The sequence below is a fragment of the Hyperolius riggenbachi genome, chromosome 2, assembly GCF_040937935.1.
Source record: "Hyperolius riggenbachi isolate aHypRig1 chromosome 2, aHypRig1.pri, whole genome shotgun sequence".
Taxonomy (NCBI): Eukaryota; Metazoa; Chordata; class Amphibia; order Anura; family Hyperoliidae; genus Hyperolius; species Hyperolius riggenbachi.
This window is the reverse complement of record NC_090647.1, coordinates 30,380,316-30,403,435: the sequence shown is the minus strand read 5'-3', so window position 1 is coordinate 30,403,435 and position 23,120 is coordinate 30,380,316. Positions and strand designations below refer to the sequence as shown.

Below are 23,120 nucleotides of genomic sequence, written 5' to 3'. Positions count from 1 at the left end.
GATATTTCTCCCACCCAGCATGGGTATGTGTAAAAATACACCCCAAAACACATTATACTACTTTTCCTGAGTACGGCAATACCACATGTGTGGCACTTTTTTGCAGCCTAACTGCGCTAAGGGGCCCAAAGTCCAATGAGCATCTTTAGGCTTTACAGGGGTGCTTACAATTAGGCACCCCCCAAAATGCCAGGACAGTGAACACACCCCACAAATGACCCCATTTTGGAAAGTAGACACTTCAAGGTATTCAGAGAGGAGCATAGTGAGTCCGTGGCAGATTTCATTTTTTTTTTGTCGCAAGTTAGAAGAAATGGAAACTTTTTTTTTTGTTGTTGTTGTCACAAAGTGTCATTTTCCGCTAACTTGTGACAAAAAATAAAATCTTCTATGAACTCACCATGCCTCTCACTGAATACTTTGGGATGTCTTCTTTCCAAAATGGGGTCATTTGGGGGGTATTTGGACTATCCTGGAATTTTAGCCCCTCATGAAACCTGACAGGTGCGCAGAAAAGTCAGAGATGCTTGAAAATGGGAAAATTCACTTTTGGCACCATAGTTTGTAAACGCTATAACTTTTACCCAATCCAATAAATATACACTGAATGGTTTTTTTTTTATCAAAGACATGTAGCAGAATAACTTTCGCGCTCAAATGTATAGGAAATTTTACTTTATTTGAAAAATGTCAGCACAGAAAGTTAAAAAAGTCATTTTTTTGACAAAATTCATGTCTTTTTTGCTGAATATAATAAAAAGTAAAACTCACAGCAGCAATCAAATAGCATCAAAAGAAAGCTGTATTAGTGACAAGAAAAGGAGGTAAAATTCATTTAGGTGGTAGGTTGTATGACCGAGCATTAAACCGTGAAAGCTGCAGTGGTCTGAATGGAGAAAAAGGCTCTGGTCCTTAAGGGGCGAAAAGACTGTGGTCCTGAAGTGGTTAATTACAAGCCCATATTTGCAAAAATTACAGTAATATACCCTAATGACATACATGATAAAAAAAAGTAGAGTCCCTAAGGTAAACATTTATGTATTTTTATTTTAAATGTCACTTTTTTTAATTTTTTTTATAAAAGTGTGTTGTTTTGTTAACTATGGAAGGGGAAATAAGGGGTTAATTAATGGGGTATTTTATTGTAATGTATGTATGTGTAATTTTACTATTTGGCCACTAGATGTCCCCCCACTTTTATTCCTCCTGTGTACTGAACACACAGAGGAAATAGTGTATGTATGCGTTACTTTCACTTTTGTCATTGATCACCATCATTTATCATATGCAATTAGATTGGTGAATGGGAACTGTGTACTACCGTGCGGTGACATGAACATGCACGAAAGCGTGTGCATTGGCATTCGCGGTAAGATCCTTACCTAAGGAGGGGGAAGGCTGTGGGTCCCATAGAGCCTTCCTGTTCCTCTCCTGGTCCCCTGGTCCCAGCTCTGGCTCCTCCATTCAAATCTCCAGCCACAGGAGACTCGGGAAGTCTTCAGGAGCCCAAGTGCTACCAAAGATGGGCGTCTCTATACTGCGCGTGCACAAGTGCGTGAAAGAGGGCGCTTGTGCAGGCTCAGTACGGAGCAGCCCATCTTAAGGAGCACTCGGGCTCCCAAAAACCTCCAAATCCTCCTGCAGTGGCTAAGAGCTGTCTCCGACCCATCGATTGGAGACTGGTAACGAGGGAGCCAGCGCTGGAACAAGGGGGCCAGGAGAGGAACAGGAAGGCTCTATAGGACCGAGAGCCTCCCCTCTCCTTAGGTAAGTATCTGTTTTTTTTTGTTTTTTTTTGTTTTCTTACTTCGCTTCAGACTCACTTTAAAGCGGAATATAACCCTGCATTTCAACTTTGCTCCAAAACATTATTTACAGCATATTATATGCAACCAGCATTTTTTTTTTTACTAGACCAGCATTGGAAGGGTTACACAGGGCTTTAAAGTTCCTGGAGATTTCTGCAGACGCATCCGAAGCTGTCATAGATACATTTTGTTTACATAAATGTATCTAAGTGTTGAATGTGACTCACTGTCTCTGACTGAGAAGGAGCTGGAGGACAGCCAAAGAGTGTGTAACATTTCTCAATAGATACATTTAACTAAATAGAATGTAACAATCTGAACTTCTGCATATCTCTCCACGGAACTTTAAACCTCTATGTTTAACCCTTCCAATGCTGGTCTAGTAAAAAAAAAAAAATATGCTGGTTGCATATAATATGCTGTAAATAATGTTTTAGAGCAAAGTTGAAATGCAGGGTTATATTCCGCTTTAAAGAGGATCTGTACTAAGAAAAAACGCCAGTGAGGGGTACTCTGGATCCTATCAAGGCTTCCCCCCTGCTCCTCAGTCCCACGGTGGCAGCGATTGAGCTCCTCAAACGGCAGGGATGTAAATATTTACCTTCCTGGCTCCAGCGCTGGCGCAGTAGTGGCTCTCAGCTCGGAAATAGTTGTTGTTTAAAAGGAGATAAATAAGGCAGCCTCCCTCTCAGTTCAGGTGTCCTTTAAGGGATTAATAAAAGGCCTGAGTTGACTCAGGATCAGAAAAATGGTGCCCTGGGCAAGATAGCAGCTTTTGCCTACTGCTGATTTTTTTTTAGTAAGATTTGCTGGGGGCTAGCATCCAACAGGCCCCTACACTCTCTCCAGGCCTTAGGAAACTGCCTGGGTTTGCCTTGTGGATGATCTGGCTCTGCTCAGGATAGGCTACTCTATGAGCACCCTGGGGATTGGACATTTAGTTTTGGTAAGGCGTGGTGCTCAGTGAGGTTTCATGATTGCTTGGAAAGGATTGGGGCACACGAGGTCACCTTTGCTGCATCGAGATGATACCTGGATGTCTGCAGAAGCACCTGACTCCCTACACATGGACCTCCTTACCTGCGACAGTGACTTAGGATTATCACCTCCATCATATGGACCCAGCTGTGGTGGCCTTGTGGACTTCTCCGTTATCTCTGGTGGAATTATAAGTGTGGATTACAACATGGACTTCTTCATCTCCTTCCGTGTGGATTACAATATCTCCATCCCGGATTCTATGACAAATCAGTCTACGGATCGACTTCTCGGTTACCTTGTACTTGGTGATCTCACGGACGGAACGCCCATCAACCGAAAAGAGTCCCTTTTTTTATTTATTGCACTGAGACAACTTTTTATGTATTTCTTTTGGGGCATTTTTGGGAAAAAAATAGTGGAAATCTACAGATGACAAATGTTTTGTGTAAGCAGGATTATCCACCAGGCAACCTAGGCAGGGCGCAGTGGGTGGCAACGGGGCCCACCTGCCACCTTCTCTGACCCCTCTCCACTTCAGCCTACCATAACATCTTATTCGATCTCTGGCTGTGTGTGTGATCAAGTTTTGGGACACCTGGAGCAGCCGATCCTCAGAGTACCTGCAGAGAGGAAACAGACGTTCCTTTTTCTGGGATCAGTGACCGCCCTCTGTCATTTCACTGGCTGAGTCACGTTCTGCAAGTCCAGAGTTCGCTTGGCATCAGTTTGTTTTTTTTCAGTTTAAGGACAACTATCCCAACACAAAAGGGACAGGGGGAACAGAGAGGCACAGAGGGGACAGTGGCATGGGGGGGGGGGGGGGGGCAGAGCCACAGAGGGGAAATAGAGCCACAGGGGGGTCTAAGCAGCACAGATGGGACTGAAATGCACAGATGGGGGGGGGGGGGCAGAGGCACAGAGGGGGACAGAGTCACAGGGTAGGATTAAGGATTAAGAGGCACAGATGTGTACAAACAGGGACAGAGAGACACTGAAGGGGACAAAGGGGCAAAGAAGGGGGCATAGAGGCACAAAAAGGGACAGAGAGGCACTGATGGGGACACATAGGCATATAGAGGGAGACAGAGAGGCACAGAGGGGGGCTCTGGAGGCAAAGGGGGGCACATAGGAGGCACAGGGGATAGAGGTGGAAAAGTCAAAGAGAAAGGTTTATTGAATGTACTGTGGCCCTTTCACACCCAGTTGTCCTCTTCTCAGTCCAGACAGATGCAAACTGTAAAAATCTGACTATAGCATGGTGACCTCTGCAACTCCACCCAGCCTCTCTGCTAACTCCTCCCCTCATCCGTCCCTTCTGCTGAGCCATGCTGTCTGCTTTCTGCATGCAGAGACAATACAGCTGCGCTGTGTGTTCAGTGCTGACTGTCTCTGCATAGCTGCCACTCATGGTGGCTTCATTGTTATGAAAGGTATCATGTTGACACCTATCAGAAATCCCCCTGAAACTAGAGGGAGGAAGTGTGAAATTTGAGGGAGCCTGTGTAAACATTGGGGTGCCCTATGATCTGTAGCAATGCCTCATTCCTTACTGGAGTTTCCCTTCTACACTGAAGTCCAGAATTGCAACTTAGCAGAATATGAGAGATTGATATTAATGTTGAATTTTTGGTATTGCTGCAACTGCCCCCAGCCTTTCTGCTAACTCCCCTTCTCATCCGTCCATTCTGTCGAGTCATGCTGTCTGCTTTCTGCATGCAGAGACAATACAGCTGCTCCGTGTGTTCAGTGCTGATTGCATTGCTCCCCATCATGGTGGCTTCATTTTTACAAGGTGGAAAAACTGAGGAAATCCACCTGCTGGTCAAGCAGCATAAACCCTGTGTTATCATTCCCAAAAGAAACCTACTTTAGCCCTTACTGTGAGCAGCAACACCTGATTATTGCTGCTTGGCCAGCAAGTGGATTTCCTCAGCTTTTCCATCTCCCAGTCCGACACTGACAAGAGGTATCATGCTGACCCCTAGCAGAAATCCCCCAGAACCTAGACTTACCAAAGGGGGAGGAAGTGTGAACTTTGGTGGTGCCTGTGTAAACATTTGGGTGCTGTATATCTGTAGCAATGCCTTTTTCCTTACCAGAGTTTCTCTTCTATGTGGAAGTTCAGAATGACTACTTAGCAGAATATGAGAGATTGATATTAATGTTGAATTTTTGGTATGGAGGCTTTTGTCTGCACCACCAGAGGGTCCACAAATCACCTGTGCGAGCGTCTGTCAGTAAGAGGCTTCTGGAACCGTTACTGGCCTGAAGTAGCGTGGAACATACACTCCTATGCCAATAATGACTCTTGCTGAAACGCTGCTCCCAACTCCCCCACTCCGCATGAATTCGCCCTGTCTGTTTTGTTTTTTTCTCACATTTCTGCAGACTTCTGTTTTGGTTTTTTTAAAAGGGCTTTTAATACGACTTTTTTATGCACAAGACTCACAAAGAGACATAGAAAGCGGGTCTGGATAATTTCAGGATAGTCCTGTGTGTAGAGAAGGTGCAGATCTCTCAGGGCTTCTTCCAGCATCGCTGTGAGGGTGTCTCCTGCCAGCGCCGTGTGAAATGACTGAGCTCTGCTGTCCTCCACAATAATCCTATTGTACGACGCCGGCAGGTTCAAGACAAACATGGCTGTGTCCCCGCCTCCAGCTCTGTCTGCAAGACCCACCATGAAAAGAAAAATAAACTTGCACTAAAATAACTTCCTGAACTGAAAGTGAAGCACTCTCTGAGGCCTTGTTCTCATCTACAATCGAAATCACAATCGCAAGCGTTTTGCGATTTTGTGAGTGATGTTTTGCGCGCTGCTTTTTTTTTCAAAGTACTTTTCTAAAGTGCTTTTGTAGAGCAATTTTTTAATTCACTCTCTGACGCAAGTCAGGAAGTGAACTCTTTGACCCGGAAAATAATAAATACAATGTATTTATTCTTAAAAACGCAATCGCTGCACAAAGCATTTTGTAAGCGTTTAGCGCTCTTACTATACCTTCCATTAGACCAAAATAGCCCCAAAAATGGTACAGGCACCGCTATACGGAGCGCAGAGCGGACAAAACGCGCTGATGTGAACCTTCTCATAGAGATTCATTGCACAAGCGTGTTGTGGGCGATTTTGAAAATCGCCTGCGCTTGAAAAAAGGACAAAAAACGCCCCCTAGTGGGAACAAGCCCTAATACCGGTACACGAGGTTCAATTTCCCGTTCAATTGACGGGTAATCTGATGGGAAGTTGTATCGTGTGTACATGTCCAAACTGTTCCTGATCAATAACGGGATAGATTTTCCTATAATAACTTAGGAAAATCAATTCCCGTTATCGATCAGGAGCCGATTGGACATGTTGGAAATAATTGACTAATTTCTGTCAATCGGATGGGATATTGCATTGTGTGTACTAAGCATTAGGTACATAAAAGACTACGGTGGCGTAGTGGTTAGAACCCTCTCCTTGCACGGATGGGTCGGCAGTTTGAATCCCAGCCAGGGCACTATCTGCACGGAGTTTGTATTTTCTCCCCATGTCTGATTGGGTTTCCTCCAGGCACTCCGGTTTCCTCTCACATCCCTAAAATATACAGATAAGTAAACTGTCTTCCCCCAGAATTGTCCCTAGACCACGATACATATACTACACGATACATATATAGACATTAGATTGTGAGCCCCTCTGAGGCACAGTTAAGTGACAAGACAGTAGCGCTGCGGAAGATGTCAGCGCTATAGAAATACGAAATAATAAAGTATTCCCTGCGTGCAAAAACATTTAACCTCCTGGGCGTTACGGACAAGCTCAGCTCGTCCAGTAACGCTGCAGTGTACTGCTCAGGCCCTGGTGGGCCGATTTGCATAAATTTTGTTTCAAACACGCAGCTAGCAGTTTGCTAGCTGCGTGTTTGTTCCCATCGCCGCCGATCCGCCACTACCCACCGCGAAAGAGGGCCCCCCCCCGCAGACCCCTTGGGCAGTCTGGCCAATCACTGCCAGGCTACGCTATGGGGTGGATCGGGACTCCCACTGACATCATGACGTCGATGACATCATTCAGATCGTCGCCATGGCGATGGGGGAAGCCCATACAGGAAATCCTGTTCAGAACGGGATTTCCTGTTGGATATTTGCACCGGCGGCGATCGGAGGGATGGGTGGGAAAGCGAAGGGAGGGGGGAAGCATGTAGCTAGCGCTAGGCTAGCTACATGTTAAAAAAAAAAAAAAACATAGCAAAGAAATGAACAGCGTTCCTCAAAAACAGATGAATGCTTACCTGCAAAAAAGTGCAGACCCCACTCATGGGATACAAATACACAATGAGCACACACACAACCTGTCTACCACTTGGAGGATGTTAGTTTCCACTAACAGCTTGCAATGCAATTTGTTAGGTACTCGTCCCTCCCACTGTCGAAGAAGTCTTTCCTCCATGGGAGGGGACCTAACACTAACTAAAACCTACCTATGCATATGCATAGCCTGGGCGCGCTACCAGTAAAATGAAAAATTTCGCAGAAAAAGTGGGATCAGCGCATCACCAGGCCGCCTCTGAATGGCTTCAGCTCAGAGATGCGCTGAGCCCCCCCAGGAACTGCAAACGCACCTTGAACCCAAACAGAGGCTCTGCATATACACCAAAGAAAAACTAACAAGTGGGAGCAGCTGACCAGAATTAAATCAAACATAGCAAAGAAATGAACAGCGCTACTTAAAAACAGATGAATGCTTACCTGCAAAAAAGTGCAGACCCCACTCATGGGATACAAATACACAATGAGCACACATACAACCTGTCTACCACTTGGAGGATGTTAGTTTCCACTAACAGCTTGCATGCAATTTGTTAGGTACTCGTCCCTCCCACTGTCGAAGAAGTCTTTCCTCCATGGGAGGGGACCTAACACTAACTAAAACCTACCTATGCATATGCATAGCCTGGGCGCGCTACCAGTAAAATTAAGAATTGCGCAGAAAAAATGTGGGCTGAGGCCATTCAGAGGCGGCCTGGTGATGCGCTGATCCCACTTTTTCTGCGCAAAAAAAAAAAAAAACTATAAAAAAACCCTCCTGCGGCCGTGCGCCGCAATAAATCAGAACGCCAGGGAGGGTTAAAGAGGAACTTTATCCTCGGATTAAACTTCATCCCAATCAGTAGCTGATACCCCCTTTCCCACAAGAAATCATAAGGTAGACATAAATCTAGCGATTCTGATTCAATCAGCAAAGCGATCGACTTTATTACGGGATCGACTTCAGTATGGTGGATGGAAAGTCCATTGACTAGTGACCCACACACTACAAATGATATCCTATGCGATTTCCCTTCACACTTGATCTGATCGATGTTGTGTCTCCATGCTCTGAATGCAAAAATCGATTCAGAGTCTATCGAATGACATGTGAACAGTAGCCAATTCCTGTGCGATTGACCGATATCTTGCATCCTGCTCCATCCACTAAGCTGGTCAATTCCACATGAAATCAGCCACTTTTCATCAACTGGAAATTCTGGAGCACACTCGATTCTATCTCAATTCTTTAAATTGATCGAATTGAATAGTCGATTGTACAGGCAGATCGCTAGATGTATGGCTATCTTAACAGATCATCAGGGTCATCTGCATGGCTCATATTGTGGTAAAACCCCTCCCACAGTGTGATGTCAGGACCATGGTCCTGACAGTTTGCTGTCTTTGAACATTGTTGCATTGTGGGAAAAAATGGCTGTTTCCAACAGCCAAGAAATGAGTATCTCCCTTTTGCGGAATGTTCGTTAACTGAGAGCTCTATGCACAGAAATTACCTGCCAGCAGTAAAGATGTCACCACCAGTGATAAATGTCAGAATGTAAATCAGGGAGAGGAAAGATTTTACAATGGGAAATCACTGACTAAATAATCTATACATGAATATTGTAAACAATAAGCAAATGTATTCATTACGTTATTTTCACTAGAGTTCCTCTTTAAGGTGGCCATACACCTCCCGATCTGCCAGCAGATCAAACATCAGATAAATTCCCTTCTGGTCGCATCTGGTCAGATAGAAATCTATTGCCTTCCCGCACACTGCACACTGATTTCCAATCGATTTTAGCATAAAATCTACTGGAAATCGTGCTAGCGCCGCCGCCTGTTGCTGGGCCATCGACCCCAAGTGTACATGACCCCTTCCATGCGCATGGTGAGTGTTAGCAGTTGTACCACCTGACGTGGTCGGGGAATAGAATGCCGTTATCACAGCATGTCCATTTGACTGGTTTTGAAAGGGACTTGATCAAAATGATTGATCGTGTGGCCATGTTGTGGCATTGATGTCTGCCATATTTTATTACTATGATTGAATGGAAAGGATTCCAAAAATGTAGCAATGTATGGGCACCCATATCAATGGAGAGAGAGGTAAAAGTTTGTACAGCTCTGCTTATCCCTGCTAATCGGCAGATGTAATCATTGCCGGCCAGGATAAGCTCCCTGCCTGGTCCCTACACTCTGCCCCCTCCTCTGCTGAATAGACATGGTGCCTGGCAAGATGAGTCATGAGGGAGGGGGAGCAGAGTGAGGAGACCAGGCAGAGAACTTCTAGCTGGCAATGATTATATTTGCCGATTAGCAGAGATAAGCAGAGTAAAAGTATAAACTTTACTGCTGTCTGCATTGAAAGTAAATGTTTTTACACATGGGGATTGCTTTCAAATGTTCTCTTATGTACTAAGAGTTGTTACTTCATTTGTAGTTTAGGGAGTTACCGTAAATCCCACTTTAAATCTTGATACATTAGTTGTTTTTTTAAATAAGTGTCTAAGTACAGTATATACTGTACATGTGAGCAGAGGTGAGCATTGACTGCAAAAAAAAAAGGAAATATGCATTTTATGCAGCTCAAGTAGTTGGCTCATGTTTGGGGTATAGTGTTCCATTCAGAGGGGTATATTCACTAAACTGCTGTGAGCTTTATGTACAGTAGGTATTGATAATTCTATTGAGTAACATGTTTGTTTTCCATTCACAGGTCCAGATATGTTTTGTATATTTCATGGTAAGAAGTACAGCCCTGGAGATAGCTGGCACCCGTACCTGGAACCTCAAGGAGTTGTCTACTGTATACGCTGCATGTGTTCTGAGGTATTATTATTAGTCCTTTCCAGCTATATGAACACTGTTCCATGTGTTAACGCTGTGAGTATATTAATCATAGACTGCCCCAAGCCCTATAGAATGTTTTGCTATTAATAAACAGTCAGCTCAGAAAACTACACAGGATATAAAAGCTGCAGGGCCGGAGCTACCATAGGAAAAAATGGGCAATTACCCCAGGGCCCCAGAGTCTGTAGGGGCCCCCAAGTTGTCTCTCCCTCATCTTAACTGTTGCTCCCCAGGGACTCTGCAGAGTCTGTTAAGTTTGGAGGTGATTGGGGGAGGGTCAGCAGCCAGCTCAGGGGCCCAGGACGGAAATTTGGCTGCAACAAAGGGCCTCTAATGATGCGTTTTGGTCGGGGGTGTCTGTTGAGGGGCCCCCAGGCTAATTTTGCCCTTGGGCCCAATTGTTACTTGAACCGGCCCTGAAAAGCTGCCATTGATTTCCATCAAATAACTACCTGGAAGACGTTTGTTCCCCACCCCCTGGTTCCTGTCCTTATCCTCTGTCTTTAAAGGACAGCTGAAGTGAGAGGGATACGGAGGCTGCCATATTTATTTCCTTTTAAGCAATACCAGTTGCCTGGCTTTCCTGCTGATCCTCCGCCTCTAATACTTTTAGCCATAGACCCTGAACAAGTGAGCAGGTCAGATGTTTCTGACTGAAGTGGGACTGCATTTGCCATATGCTTGTTTCAGGTGTGTGATTCAGACACTGCTGCTGCATGAAAGATCAGCAGGACTGCCAAGCAACTGGTATTGTTTAAAAGGAAATAAAAATGGAAGCCTCCATGTCCCTCTCACTTCAGGTGCCCTTTAAAGGAAGAGGATGAGAAAAAAAAACCCGGCAGACAGTCTTCTGTAAAGAGAGTTCTCAATGACAGCCTTCATATTGCTCTCATAATAAGATGCTGTATGTGTGAAATGTCCTGACTGCACATTACCAGTCCTGTGATTTGTATAGTCATAGACAGCACAGCCAGCCCTTGGTCATCCTTTTTCCTGATTTCCTGATGAGATCACACGTGCACAGTGAAGAGTAGCAGCATACTGATGAGGTTACATGTGCACAGTGAAGAGTAGCAGCATACTGATGAGGTCACATGTGCACAGTGAAGAGTAGCAGCATACTGATGAGGTCACATGTGCACAGTAAAGAGTAGCAGCATACTGATGAGGTTACATGTGCACAGTGAAGAGTAGCAGCATACTGATGAAGTCACATATGTACAGTGAAGAGTAGCATCATACTGATGAGGTTACATGTGCACAGTGATGAGTAGCAGCATACTGATGAAGTCACATGTGCACAGTGAAGAGTAGCAGCATACTGATGAGGTTACATGTGCACAGTGAATAGTAGCAGCATACTGATGAAGTCACATGTGCACAGTGAAGAGTAGCAGCATACTGATGAGGTTACATGTGCACATTGAAGAGTAGCAGCATACTGATGAGGTCACATGTGCACAGTGAAGAGTAGCAGCATACTGATGAGATCACATGTGCACAGTGAAGAGTAGCAGCATATTGATGAGGTTACATGTGCACATTGAAGAGTAGCAGCATACTGATGAGTTCACATGTGGACAGTGAAGAGTAGCAGCATACTGTTGAGGTCACATGTGCACCGTGAATAGTAGCAGCATACTGATGAGGTCACATGTGTACAGTGATGAGTAGCAGCATACTGATGAGGTCACCCGTTCCCTTCTTGTACCCATGGTTGCAGTGTATGATTGGAAATGTTCCGCTCCCTATTTGTCATCTAGCCTGAATCCAGCTATGCATGAGATCACAGAATAATAACAAACACAGATTTATTTATTTCTTACAGCTGTATATAAACATAATTATTATTTTTTAAAACTAAAGTATACTGTAATAGGATTAAATCATGTTTTTCCTCGATTTGCCTGGAGCGCAGCCATCAGGCAGTTGTGAAGTGGACTTGTTAAATTCAGAAGCCTGGAGGGAATACTTTCTTTTTTGGCCTGGAAGTCGCTCAGGCTTCTTCGGGGGAGTTTTTCGGGCCTTGACTGGCGTCCAGCAGTGCCAGTGTTAAGTCCCAGCGAGGAGGGCGGAGTTTCAGCTACACACTGCTGCATTATCCCGCGGCACTGGAGGGTTTCATGAGGCGGCTTGTGCTGCTTTTACAAGCCATAACATTTTTGTTACTAATCCTTTTCCCTGACCACTGTTCCCTCGGCCCCAGTCGCGTCTCGGGGACCATGAACAAGGGGGCCATTCATGGGCTGCAGGGCTGGCGCTGGTCCCTGCGGGCGCCAGATACTTACCAGCTCATTGATAAAGATGCTCTGCTGTCCCATGGGACCCCGGGCCACATCACAGCGCTCAGATGACATTGGCACAGATCCCGCCCCCTCCTGGCGTGACTGCACCTCAATGCTGGACATGCCTGACATCACCTGGAGGCTCAGACAGATTAATTACCCTCATGCACAGGCCGGCCATGGTCCTTTAGAAGAAAACCTGCACAGATGGAGCTTTTCAAAGAACTGTGTTTCAGTGTGCCTGATTTCTGTGGATCTGGAGACTATGGGCATGATTTACTAAAGGGGCCCATACACCTAACGATTTTCCCGCCGATATACAGCCATTTCGATCACAGTGATCAAAACGGCTGTGAAATCGCCGTGCACACCGCTAACAGAACGATCGATTTCCGTCTGAAATCGATCGTTCTCATCGATTCCTGTCGACCCATCCGTGCGGAAGATTTTTCTCAGTCGCCGGCGGGTCGGGAGTGCGTCGTTAGCGGCGTTTGAATGCCCGATGACCGACGCAATACAGCGGTAATACATTACCTGCTCCAGCCAGCGCGAGTCCTCTGGTCTTCTTCTCCGCTTCGGGCTCCAGAGCTACACAGAACTTCCTGTCCCGGCAGGAATTTTAAACAGTAGAGCGCCCTCTACTGTTTAAACTTCCCCTGGACAGGAAGTTCAGTAGCCGGAGCCGGAGCGGAGAAGAAGACAGCGGGGACTCGCGCCGGCCGGAACAGATAATGTATGCGGAGGGGGGGGGGGGGGGCGGCGTCAGCGGCAGCTCCACAGATTGTGATCGGTTTCAGGCTGAAATCTGTTCACAATCTGTTTGCAGTAAAGGTAGCCATACGATCCCTCTCTGATCAGATTCGATCAGAGAGGGATCTATCTGTTGGTCGAATCTGATGGCAAATCGACCAGTGTATGGCCACCTTAAGACAAATAGCATGCCTTATCCAAGTTAACATGCCTTATCAGAGATAACACGCCCTATCAGAGTATAATAGCGAGCGCTACGAACCTATGCCTGCTAATTGGCAATGACGAGAGCTTCACCCTGCCCTGAGCCCCTGCGGGTTCGTAGCGCTCGCTATGCTACTCTGATAAGGCATGCTATTTGTCTAGTGCTGGGAATACACGGCTCGATTATGAGCCATTTAGATGGCTCGATAGGTAATTTCCGACACGTCCGATCTCCCGCCCGATCGCTTCGCCGCTCGATTCCACCTTGAAGTGAATGGAAAAAGATAAGAAAAACAAGCGGAAGATAATCGAGCGGGGAATTGATCGAGCGTGAGAATCGAGCGGCAAAATCTAGCCGTGTATTCCCAGCATTAGGGAATCAATCCCTATAGGTCATCCAGAAACCCATACCTGTATTTATTAAAGGACCACTATTGCGAAAAATGTAAAATACATGAAAACACAAACTAAAAAGTACATTTTTCCCTGAGTAAATTGTGCTATAAATTATTTTCCTCCTATGTAGCTGTCACTTACAATGGGTAGTAGAAATGGCACAGAACTGACAGGTTTTGGACTAGTCCATCGCATGGTGGATTCTAAGGGTTTTCTTTATTTTCAAAAGCATTTAGTGAATGCCAGTTGCTCGGTCCAATTGCCAGAATAGTGTTGAAACAGGCAAGGGGAGTGGCCTGCATCTTCGTATAGATCAGGCTTGGGCAAACTTGGCCCTCCAGCTAGTCCCACAATGAATTGCAGGAGTCTTACAGCTACAGTCATGACTCATAAAGGCAAATGTATTGTGGGACTTGTAGTTCCTTAACAGCTGGAGGGCCAAGTTTGCCCATGCCTGGTATAGATACTTTCTAGGTAGTACTTTTGTAAAGAATAAGTGAAATACTGAGAATCCCCCATGAACAGATGGATTAGTCAAAAATCTCTCAGTTCCATCAAATTTCAACGAACTACTATAAGTGACAGCAACATAGGAGAAAAGTAATTTATGGCTCATCTTGCTTTGGAAGAATTATACTTTTTATTTATGTGTTTACATTTATTTTAAATTATACAATTTTTCGCAATAGTGTCCTTTAAGAGCCTATTTCCACTGACTCAAATGTAATTTGAGTACAGCTGCCGATATGCTTTTTTAAATGCGAATTCATTACAACGCATGCGTTTTTATGCACGTTTTCAATGTGAATTTAAGCATCCGGTTTTTATTCTCCGTAGCAACATGACATCACTGTGACTATCGACACCATCCATTGCCGTTTTCTGCTCGGTAGCAGAAAAAGGTTTCTATACACCGAAATAAGCCCCCGGCAGCCAGTTGTGTGAATCGGCCCTCATTTCTGACCACAGAGTTATTAATAGGCTAGCAAAATTTGCTTACCAGATGGTTACCTTATGCACCCTCATTCCAAAGCCCCGCCCGAGTGCAGCAGCACCTCCCCTCCATGCGCATAAGCCCACCCCTCTTCCAGTTACACCTGCCACATGCTTGTTGCAGGTGTGTGACTCAAACCAACTACAGTCAAAAGCTCAGCATGACAGCCAGGTAACTAGCATTATTTATAAGGGAATGACGATGGCAGCCACTTAAGGTTCCCTTTAATTCAGCCTATTTAAAGGGAACCAGAGATGAAGCATCCTCATGTATTTTACCATATATATCAGTGGGAACATTAGAGAAAACTCTTACCCTGCTTGCTCTCTGTTTCATTATTTACTGTTCAGATTGTTTCTTATCAGCCCTGATAAAATCCCCGACTGAGCATTCAGTCTGGCTTTGTTCAGGAATCTTTATAGCTGAGTCTGTCTTCTGTGCTGTCTTTTCAAGCCCAAGCCTGCCCCCTTGTGGCACTGCTCAGGAATCATTATAGCCGAGTCATTATAGCAAAGCCAGACTGAATGCTCAGTTGGGGATTTTATCTGGGCTGATAAGAAGCAGGCTGAACAGTGAAGAATGAAACAGAGAGCATGGTAGGTGTTTTCTCTAATGTTCCCACTGATATATATGGTAAAATACATGAGGGTGCTTCCTCTCTGGTTCATTTTAATAAAGAGTAATGAGTAGAGATCTGTTTTTTTTGGAGATAGGAGTATTTACCATCTTCCATTTTTTGGTTTGTAGAGTGGAAGTGTAACCTGCTACAAGATAAAGTGTCCCATCCTGCAGTGCATCCACACGGTCACTGACCCCCACCAGTGCTGCCCGCGCTGTGTAGGTAAGTGCTCGGATAGACCGTTCTTTTTACAAAGGGGTCGGTACGGTAGAGATGTTCCATATTTTCAAAATATGTTACCTAGCTTGGCAAAAAAATGTGTCCGCCTTCACACGTATCTCTGCAATTTTGGGCCGCATTTTTCTGCGTTATTTTCATATTCGCAATTATGCATTTTTAAATTTTTCGATTCTGAATCTTCTTTTGTTTATTTATGGTTTATTTCTGTGTTTCCATTGATTTACATTATGCACAAATTGTATGTCTGTTCTAAAACAAAAACACATGCAGGCCACATTTTTTGCCCTCCCCGTATAAAGTATTGGGGTGTCAGTGGGGGTTTGTAGCTTCCTGCACAGTAACTGTGACGTACACAGTTCAGTTGCAGGAATTGAGTGATGACCTCACTGAAGTGCGCTCCAAGGTCACCCTGCGCCGCTCACCCCTTTGTTTACATTGCTGCTGATCTGATGTTTGTGTGTTGGGGGTAGGGGGGGGGGGTAGGGGGGGAGGATAGGGTGTGGCGCAGAGGCAGCCATGCAAGTGACAGACAGCATGGCCTGGCAGCATGGGAAGCACCTGCTGTGGGTGGGGCTCCAAGTACCTCGGCCAAGCGATACCCCTGGCTGTGACTTTCTGGGGAATTCATTTTGTTCATTGTATAAAATAGTTGATAATTTTGTATGGCGGCTAGCCAGAGATTGATTTTCCTTGTTTCTGCAGAGACGCCCTCTGGCCTGCGGGCGGCGCCCAAGGTGTGCCAACACAATGGAACCACCTACCAACAGGGAGAGATGTTCACCACACAAGAGCTCTTCCCATCCCGACAATCCAACCAGTGTGTGCAGTGCAGCTGTTCGGTAGGTTGTGATTCTCACGTTATCTCAATATTACTGTGTGGTGACAGTAATGCCTCTCCCCCCTTCCTCTAAGCTTTTCCATGAAGGATAAGACTCTACACAACTGTGGTGAATATTCTTCTGAACCTCACCAAAGACTGCACAACTGTGGTGAGTGCTCTTCTGAACCTCACCAAAGACTCTACACAACTGTGGTGAGCGCTCTTCTGAACCTCACCAAAGACTCTACACAACTGTGGTGAATGTTCTTCTGAAGCTCACCAAAGACTCTACACAACTGTGGTGAGCGCTCTTCTGATCCTCACCAAAGACTCTACACAACTGTGGTGAGCACTCTTCTGAACCTCACCAAAGACTCTACACAACTGTGGTGAGCGCTCTTCTGAACCTCACCAAAGACTACACACAACTGTGGTGAATGTTCTTCTGAACCTCACCAAAGACTCTACACAACTGTGGTGAGCACTTTTCTGAACCTCACCAAAGACTCTACACAACTGTGGCGAGCGCTCTTCTGAACCTCACTAAAAGACACTACACAACTGTGGTGAGCACTCTCCTGAACCTCACCAAAGACTACACAACTGTGGTGAGCGCTCTTCTGAACCTCACTAAAAAACTCTACGCAACTGTGGTGAGCGTTCTTTTGAACCTCATCAAAGACTCTACACAACTGTGGTGAGCACTCTTCTGAACCTCACCAAAGACTACACAACTGTGGTGAGCGTTCTTCTGAACCTCACAAAAGACTCTACACATTTATGGTGAGCACTCTTCTGATCCTCACCAAAGACTCTGCACAATTGTGGTGAGCGCTCTTCTGAACCTCACTAAAAGACTCTACACAGCTGTGGTGAGCATTTTTCTGAACCTCACCTAAGACTCTACACAACTGTGGTGAGCTCTCTTCTGAACCTCACCAAAGACTCTACACAACTGTGGTGAGCACTCTTCTGAACCTCACCAAAGACTCTACACAACTGTGGTGAGCGCTCTTCTGAACCTCACCATAGACTCTACACAACTGTGGTGAGTGCTCTTCTTAACCTCACCAAAGACTCTACACAACTGTGGTGAGCGTTCTTCTGAACCTCACCAAAGACTCTACACAACTGTGGTGAGCGCTCTTCTGAACCTCACCAAAAACTCTACACAACTGTGGTGAGCGTTCTTTTGAACCTCATCAAAGACTCTACACAACTGTGGTGAGCGCTCTTCTGAACCTCACCAAAGACTCTACACAACTGTGGTGAGCGCTCTTCTGAACCTCACCAAAGACTCTACACAACTGTGGTGAGCACTCTTCTGATCCTCACCAAAGACTCTACACAACTGTGGTGAGCGCCCTTCTGAACCTAGGTAGTAAAAGGGTTTCATTCAGACCCATTTCACACTAGCCTGTTTTTCTGTAGAATAACGCCACGCCAATGAAAGTCAATGGGCATTTCATACCTGGCGCGGTGCATTCTGCCGGAAGTAACTAATTCGGTGCACGGGCAACAGGGCATTGGAGGCCGACTTGGGTCACGGTGTGCGGCAACCAGAAGTCATGGCAACACAGAGATTTACATTTTTCGTGTTTGCATTGTGGCGTGCATGCACGGAAGCTTATTTTTTAAATACAATTCCGCGCAATTCTTCGGCCACAGGAAGTGACCACAAGAGAGCCGCACTTCCTGCTTGGCCTGCAGCCAGAAGGGAGATTACTGAGCATAACCGCGGTAATCCCTGAAGGCTATTTTTAGGGTTGCGGTGAAATCCGTGCATCTCGCTGAAGCACTTGTCCACCCCCGGTCCCCAATCTGAAATCGGCGTCAGGGGTAGGAAAACAATCGGAGACCTCCTGGAAAACCAGATGGAAGTAGCGTCGCAAAGCCAATAGTAGAATGTTGGTAACATTATCGATATTCTAATTATCGGCAACACCCGACGCCCAATTTAACACTCGGCTGTATGAAATGTATGCAGTCATGGTGGCCACAATATTTATATAACCTAGGCACGCTCATTTCCAAGTAGTGTCTGCAGCCGGCCTGTTCCAGGAAACTCTCATCTCAGACGTATATTATCCTTTTGCAAGACTTTGCCTGACTGTACAGCTGATATGTGTGATTCTTTTATTGTATGCATCAGGGAGGCAAAAAATCAGATATTCTGTAACTCGCCCGAAGAGCTAACAGGGGGGCGCTAGGGCCGCCGCCGCATTGGCCACTGTGATGTTTGGGGGTTCACGGGAACTACTGCTAGCACGCAGGAGACAGTAGAGGTATCAGAGAGTCCAGTTTTATTTGAGCTGAACACAAACAAAATAAGCTTTTCTCCAGCAAAAGGTAAGGAATTCCAGATAAACAAAGTAGCTTACTTCAGCTTTGTAGAGAAACAGAGTCCTTGCTTGCTGAGCAATATTATAGTCCAGCAAACAGTCCAGTTTTGGAAATATAGTCGATGGATCCAGCAAGCTGTCCACTCTGTCGTCCCAGCACAGTAGGCCAACACACATCCACCTTGCAGCACACCTGCTGCACTCCTTAACAGCCCGGCCCCTGTTCAGAGCTCCAGATATCTGCTGTCTGGCTGTTTTCAAAACCAGGTATGGACTGGGGTGGAGGGAGGCCCGCCCAGTTACCTTCCTTCCCTGTTTCAGAGCTCCGGGCCCTGAAAAACAGAACATAGCAACCATTGGTTGCTACACTACCCCGGGCTCCTTCCCAGTCCCTACCTGTCTTAAAAGAGCCTAAAATAAGGCGGAATATATCTGCCATCCAGGACCCATCCCTGGAGTCCTGTACACCACACACACACATACATATATATACACCTTTATATGTTATTACAGTATATACTCGCATAGAAGCCGATCTGTGTATAAGTCGAGGTAACCACTTTTTCCTCACAAAACCAGGAAAAAAATGATTGACTTGCGTATAAGCCCCCTCACAAATATAGCCCCCTCCACAGTAGCCAGATGTTCCCCCAATACAAGTCATCCCCCCTCCCCATAGCCAGATGTGCCCCAGGATGATACAGTGGTGTCTCAAGAAACCTTTAGATGGCGGCATAGCTATGATACACAGCGATTGCCAAACAGGAAGAGTCCCCAATCATTGCACACTCTGCTTGACAAGCCGGGGAACACAGGTAGTCTTGAGCAGCGCACTCTGCACACCATGTTGCGGGGAATGGGGGGCACGGACACGGTAGGGGGGCAGCTGGCAAGAGCAGGATCACTAGTGCACAATCCTTATGCTCCTCTGCCATTAACAAAAGCAGGTCCACCATCCGTTCTGCTCCACTGACTCGCATATAAGCCGAGGGGGGTAACTTTTCAGCACATTTTTTTAGGTGAAAAATTAGGCTTATACATGAGTACATACAGTATATCATGTTTATAAAAAAACCTCCATGAAGGTCTGATGTCTCTAGCACTCGGTGTGACCAATGGGGGGCTTCAGTCGGTGTCACAGTGTTCTTAGCGGTGCTGTTTGTGTTTTCTAGGATGGTCAGATATACTGCGGCTTGGTCACCTGTCCAGAGTTGGTGTGCTCCTCTCCGATGACCGTACCAGACTCGTGCTGTCCTGTGTGTCGAGGTAAGGAGTCCTCCTCAACATTCTACAGTCACATCAAGCTTTACTACATTATTTATTTTAAAAAAAGCAAAACACAAATAATCTTATTATATAACCTGGAAGCAGAGCGTTGCTTTTTACCTGACGAAGGTACTTGAGTTGCATCAAAAGTTTGTGGTTGTAATGCACTCTGTTACTTTACTCTTCTGAGGTCACTGAGGTAACATAAAAAGAAAAAAAAAGTTTGATAATATAGGTTTTTGTGTGTGTCCCCCCCCCCCCCCCGTGGCAACGGTAGGCGTGGCCATGGCCCGCTGTGGGCGGAGCAAACTGAATAATGCCATCTGGTCAATAAGGACAAAAAATCTGAGGAATGCCATGAAGAACTAGATTTCAATGTACTTCATTTTTTTTTGCAATGGTTCTCTCCCACAATGCATGATCTGTTTTTAAGGTATTGTGTTGAAAACACATTTTAAAAAAGCTTTAAAAAATGTAGTAAGAAACACACGTAAACACATGCACTTTTTTTCACGCATTTTTTCCTTAAATTTTGCCAGCATATTATGAGTGTGGACTGGGCCTGTCTGCGATCCTGTGGCCCAATCCATACTGTACATGTGGTGTAACCACCAATAAGACCCCATCTTTATATCTTGTGATGTTTTCTCTATTGATCTTCTGTCTTGATGTTTGTGTTTTATAGACACGGGGTCATTTGAGCGGTCAGTGGAGGAGGAGCCATTGAACAGAGGTGTGGTACGTGAACTTCCATGTCCTTACTTGAAACCAAGCACACCATTGTTTTTCTTGTGAAATTCCAATAAGTTTGATGTGTCACATGACCCTCTTCCTCTTGAAAAAACAAAAGTTGGATTCAAAATGGCCGACTTCAAAATGGCCGCCATAGTCACCACCCATCTTGTAAAGTTTTCCCCCTCACATATACTAATGTGCCACAAACAGGAAGTTAATATCACCAACCATTCCCATTTTATTAAGGTGTATCCATATAAATGGCCCACCTTGTATATTAATCACATATAAAAATTATTTAGTTCGTGTTTACAGATTTACTTTCGTTTGCTGAGAGTTCTAAAGCAAGTAGAAAATATAGCTGGTCTCCCAGAACGCTCAGGGAAAGGGAGGTGGGGGTGATTACCGCATAAGAAACAGCCTAGGCTAACCCTAGGATGGGGCTACATACCAATAAACAGCAGAATATAGCTATAGGAAGTGTTTCTGATGCTGAAACCAGGATATTTAATGTAAAAGTGGGTACCCTGAATAATGGACTGCGTTCTACTCCATTTCGTTTCGGTTCCTCTTTCATTGTATTCCATGGCGGGAATAAGGTGGTAGGTCATGAAACGCATAGGTACAGAACATTACAATGCTTAGCAGGTCTGACAGCGATCATCTTTCAGAGAAACGCACAGAAACGTTCTAAAAAGGAAAGTAAGAGATGAGATCATCGCAGTAATGTCAGAGAATTCCTGAGCGGTTTATACAGCGTGCCCCTTCTGGAATGTCCACAGTCACTCCCCCTGCAGACCACACAGGGGTGTTACATAATATGCAGATTGAACAGAGGCCCGCATTCATCAGAGCTGCAGACACCTGTTCTTGTAAAACGCAGCATACGCCATGCTAAAGGCTCTGAATAGAACACTTCTCCATGTGTCTAAATGATTCTGTGCTCACCCACTGCCATCCCAATGTACAGCTCACCTCCATGTCTACTAAGACCGGCTTCCGACAAAGATGAACTATGGTCTTTCCTTTAAACAACAAGTTACAACCACTCTAACCTAGAAATAAAAAACACATATATAAGTAAATAAATACTAGTTCTACTTACATAACAGATGTATTGCATTGTCCACGTTATGATTCCTGTGAATTTTATAAAGGAAAAGCAGAGAATCCTATTCTAGACAGTGGCCATCTTGTTTACCTTTGACCTCCTGACATCATTTCCTCCCTCACTCTTTTTTCTCCTCTTGCTAATTGTGTATTTGTTACCCGCCCTCCTCCCAGAGTCTTCAGACACTCCCACTGAGGTCTATACTAGAAAGTGCACTGTCTTATGTCATTATAAGGAGGAGGAAATAAAGGGAAGAGGAGGAATATATTATAGATAAAAAGACCCCCCCAGCATGCAACTGTTTGGCAATGGCAATTAAAGGGCCAGTGCTCCTAAGGTATGTGATAACTCCAAACCATAACAGCAGAAAAAGTTTTGAATGCGGGATTAGCATATTTATCGCTTAATACACTCAGACCAGTTGCTGTTGAAATTTGATTTTTATGGTGACAATCCCGCTTTAAAGAGAAACTCTAGTGGCTTATAGCAGAATGTAGCAAATTATTCAGTATTCCCACTTTTACATTCATCTTCCTGGTTTCAGCATCAGAAACACTTCCTGTTTCTATATATTGCTGTATAATGGTATTTAGCCCCGCCCTCCCTTTGATGTTTAGCCCAGGCTATTTAGCTATGCTGAATTCTCCTCCTAGAGCATTCTTGGAGACCAGGGTCCTTTTCAATTATTGTATATGAACAGATATTGTGTACGGACAACCACTGATTGCAATATGGAGAGGCTCCTCATGAACTTTGAACAAATGTCCCCATCTGTTTCTCCACACACTGAGCAGTGCTGGGAGGTGCAACCGTATTGTTACAGTATCTACAGAACCATTCTGTCGACCATTCATCAAGAATCTTTTACAATGAATTTTGTTCAGTGTATTCTTAGCTTAATCAAGGTAACAAGTACTGTAGTAAAGTTTTGTATCTGGTTTCCATTCTACAGAGACACTCCCATGACCATTGCATCAGCGAACTCCTCAGTAAAAGATCCTTCGGAGCCACAGAGTCCACCTCCATCAGCAGCTCCCTGGGCTTCAACCCTCGCAGCTTCAAGCAGAAGGGCGGAGGAGGGGGGACCACTATAAAAATACTCATGAAGGAGAAGCACAAGAAGGGTGAGAATCCTGAGGAAAGCTAACCTCATGGCCTCATACACTCATCGTCTTCACTATGGCATAACCAACATCTCCACTGAGCCAAACTAACCACATGGCATCCTACTCTCAGTGTCTCCACTATGGCAAAACCCACATCTCCACTGAGCCAAAGTAACCACATGGCCTCCTACTCTCAGTGTCTCCACTATGGCAAAACTAACATCCCCACTAAGGCAAAGCTAACCACATGGCCTCCTACACTCAGTATCGCCACTATGGCATAACTAACATCTCCACTATGGCAAAAGTAACCAAGTACT

General features: G+C 45.2%; 1 protein-coding gene across 4 annotated transcripts in view; it reads left to right on the top strand.

The window, feature by feature from the left end:
• Positions 1 to 23,120, top strand: part of CHRDL2 (chordin like 2) — a 94,411-nt gene that overhangs the window by 47,812 nt on the left and 23,479 nt on the right. For all 4 annotated transcript variants that reach the window (XM_068264653.1, XM_068264654.1, XM_068264656.1 and 1 more), the window contains exons 2-7: positions 9,799 to 9,911; positions 15,309 to 15,402; positions 16,123 to 16,259; positions 19,755 to 19,848; positions 20,534 to 20,586; positions 22,647 to 22,818. In XM_068264653.1, the coding sequence (XP_068120754.1) occupies positions 9,799 to 9,911; positions 15,309 to 15,402; positions 16,123 to 16,259; positions 19,755 to 19,848; positions 20,534 to 20,586; positions 22,647 to 22,818 (663 nt within the window). The remainder of the gene's footprint in view (positions 1 to 9,798; positions 9,912 to 15,308; positions 15,403 to 16,122; positions 16,260 to 19,754; positions 19,849 to 20,533; positions 20,587 to 22,646; positions 22,819 to 23,120) is intronic.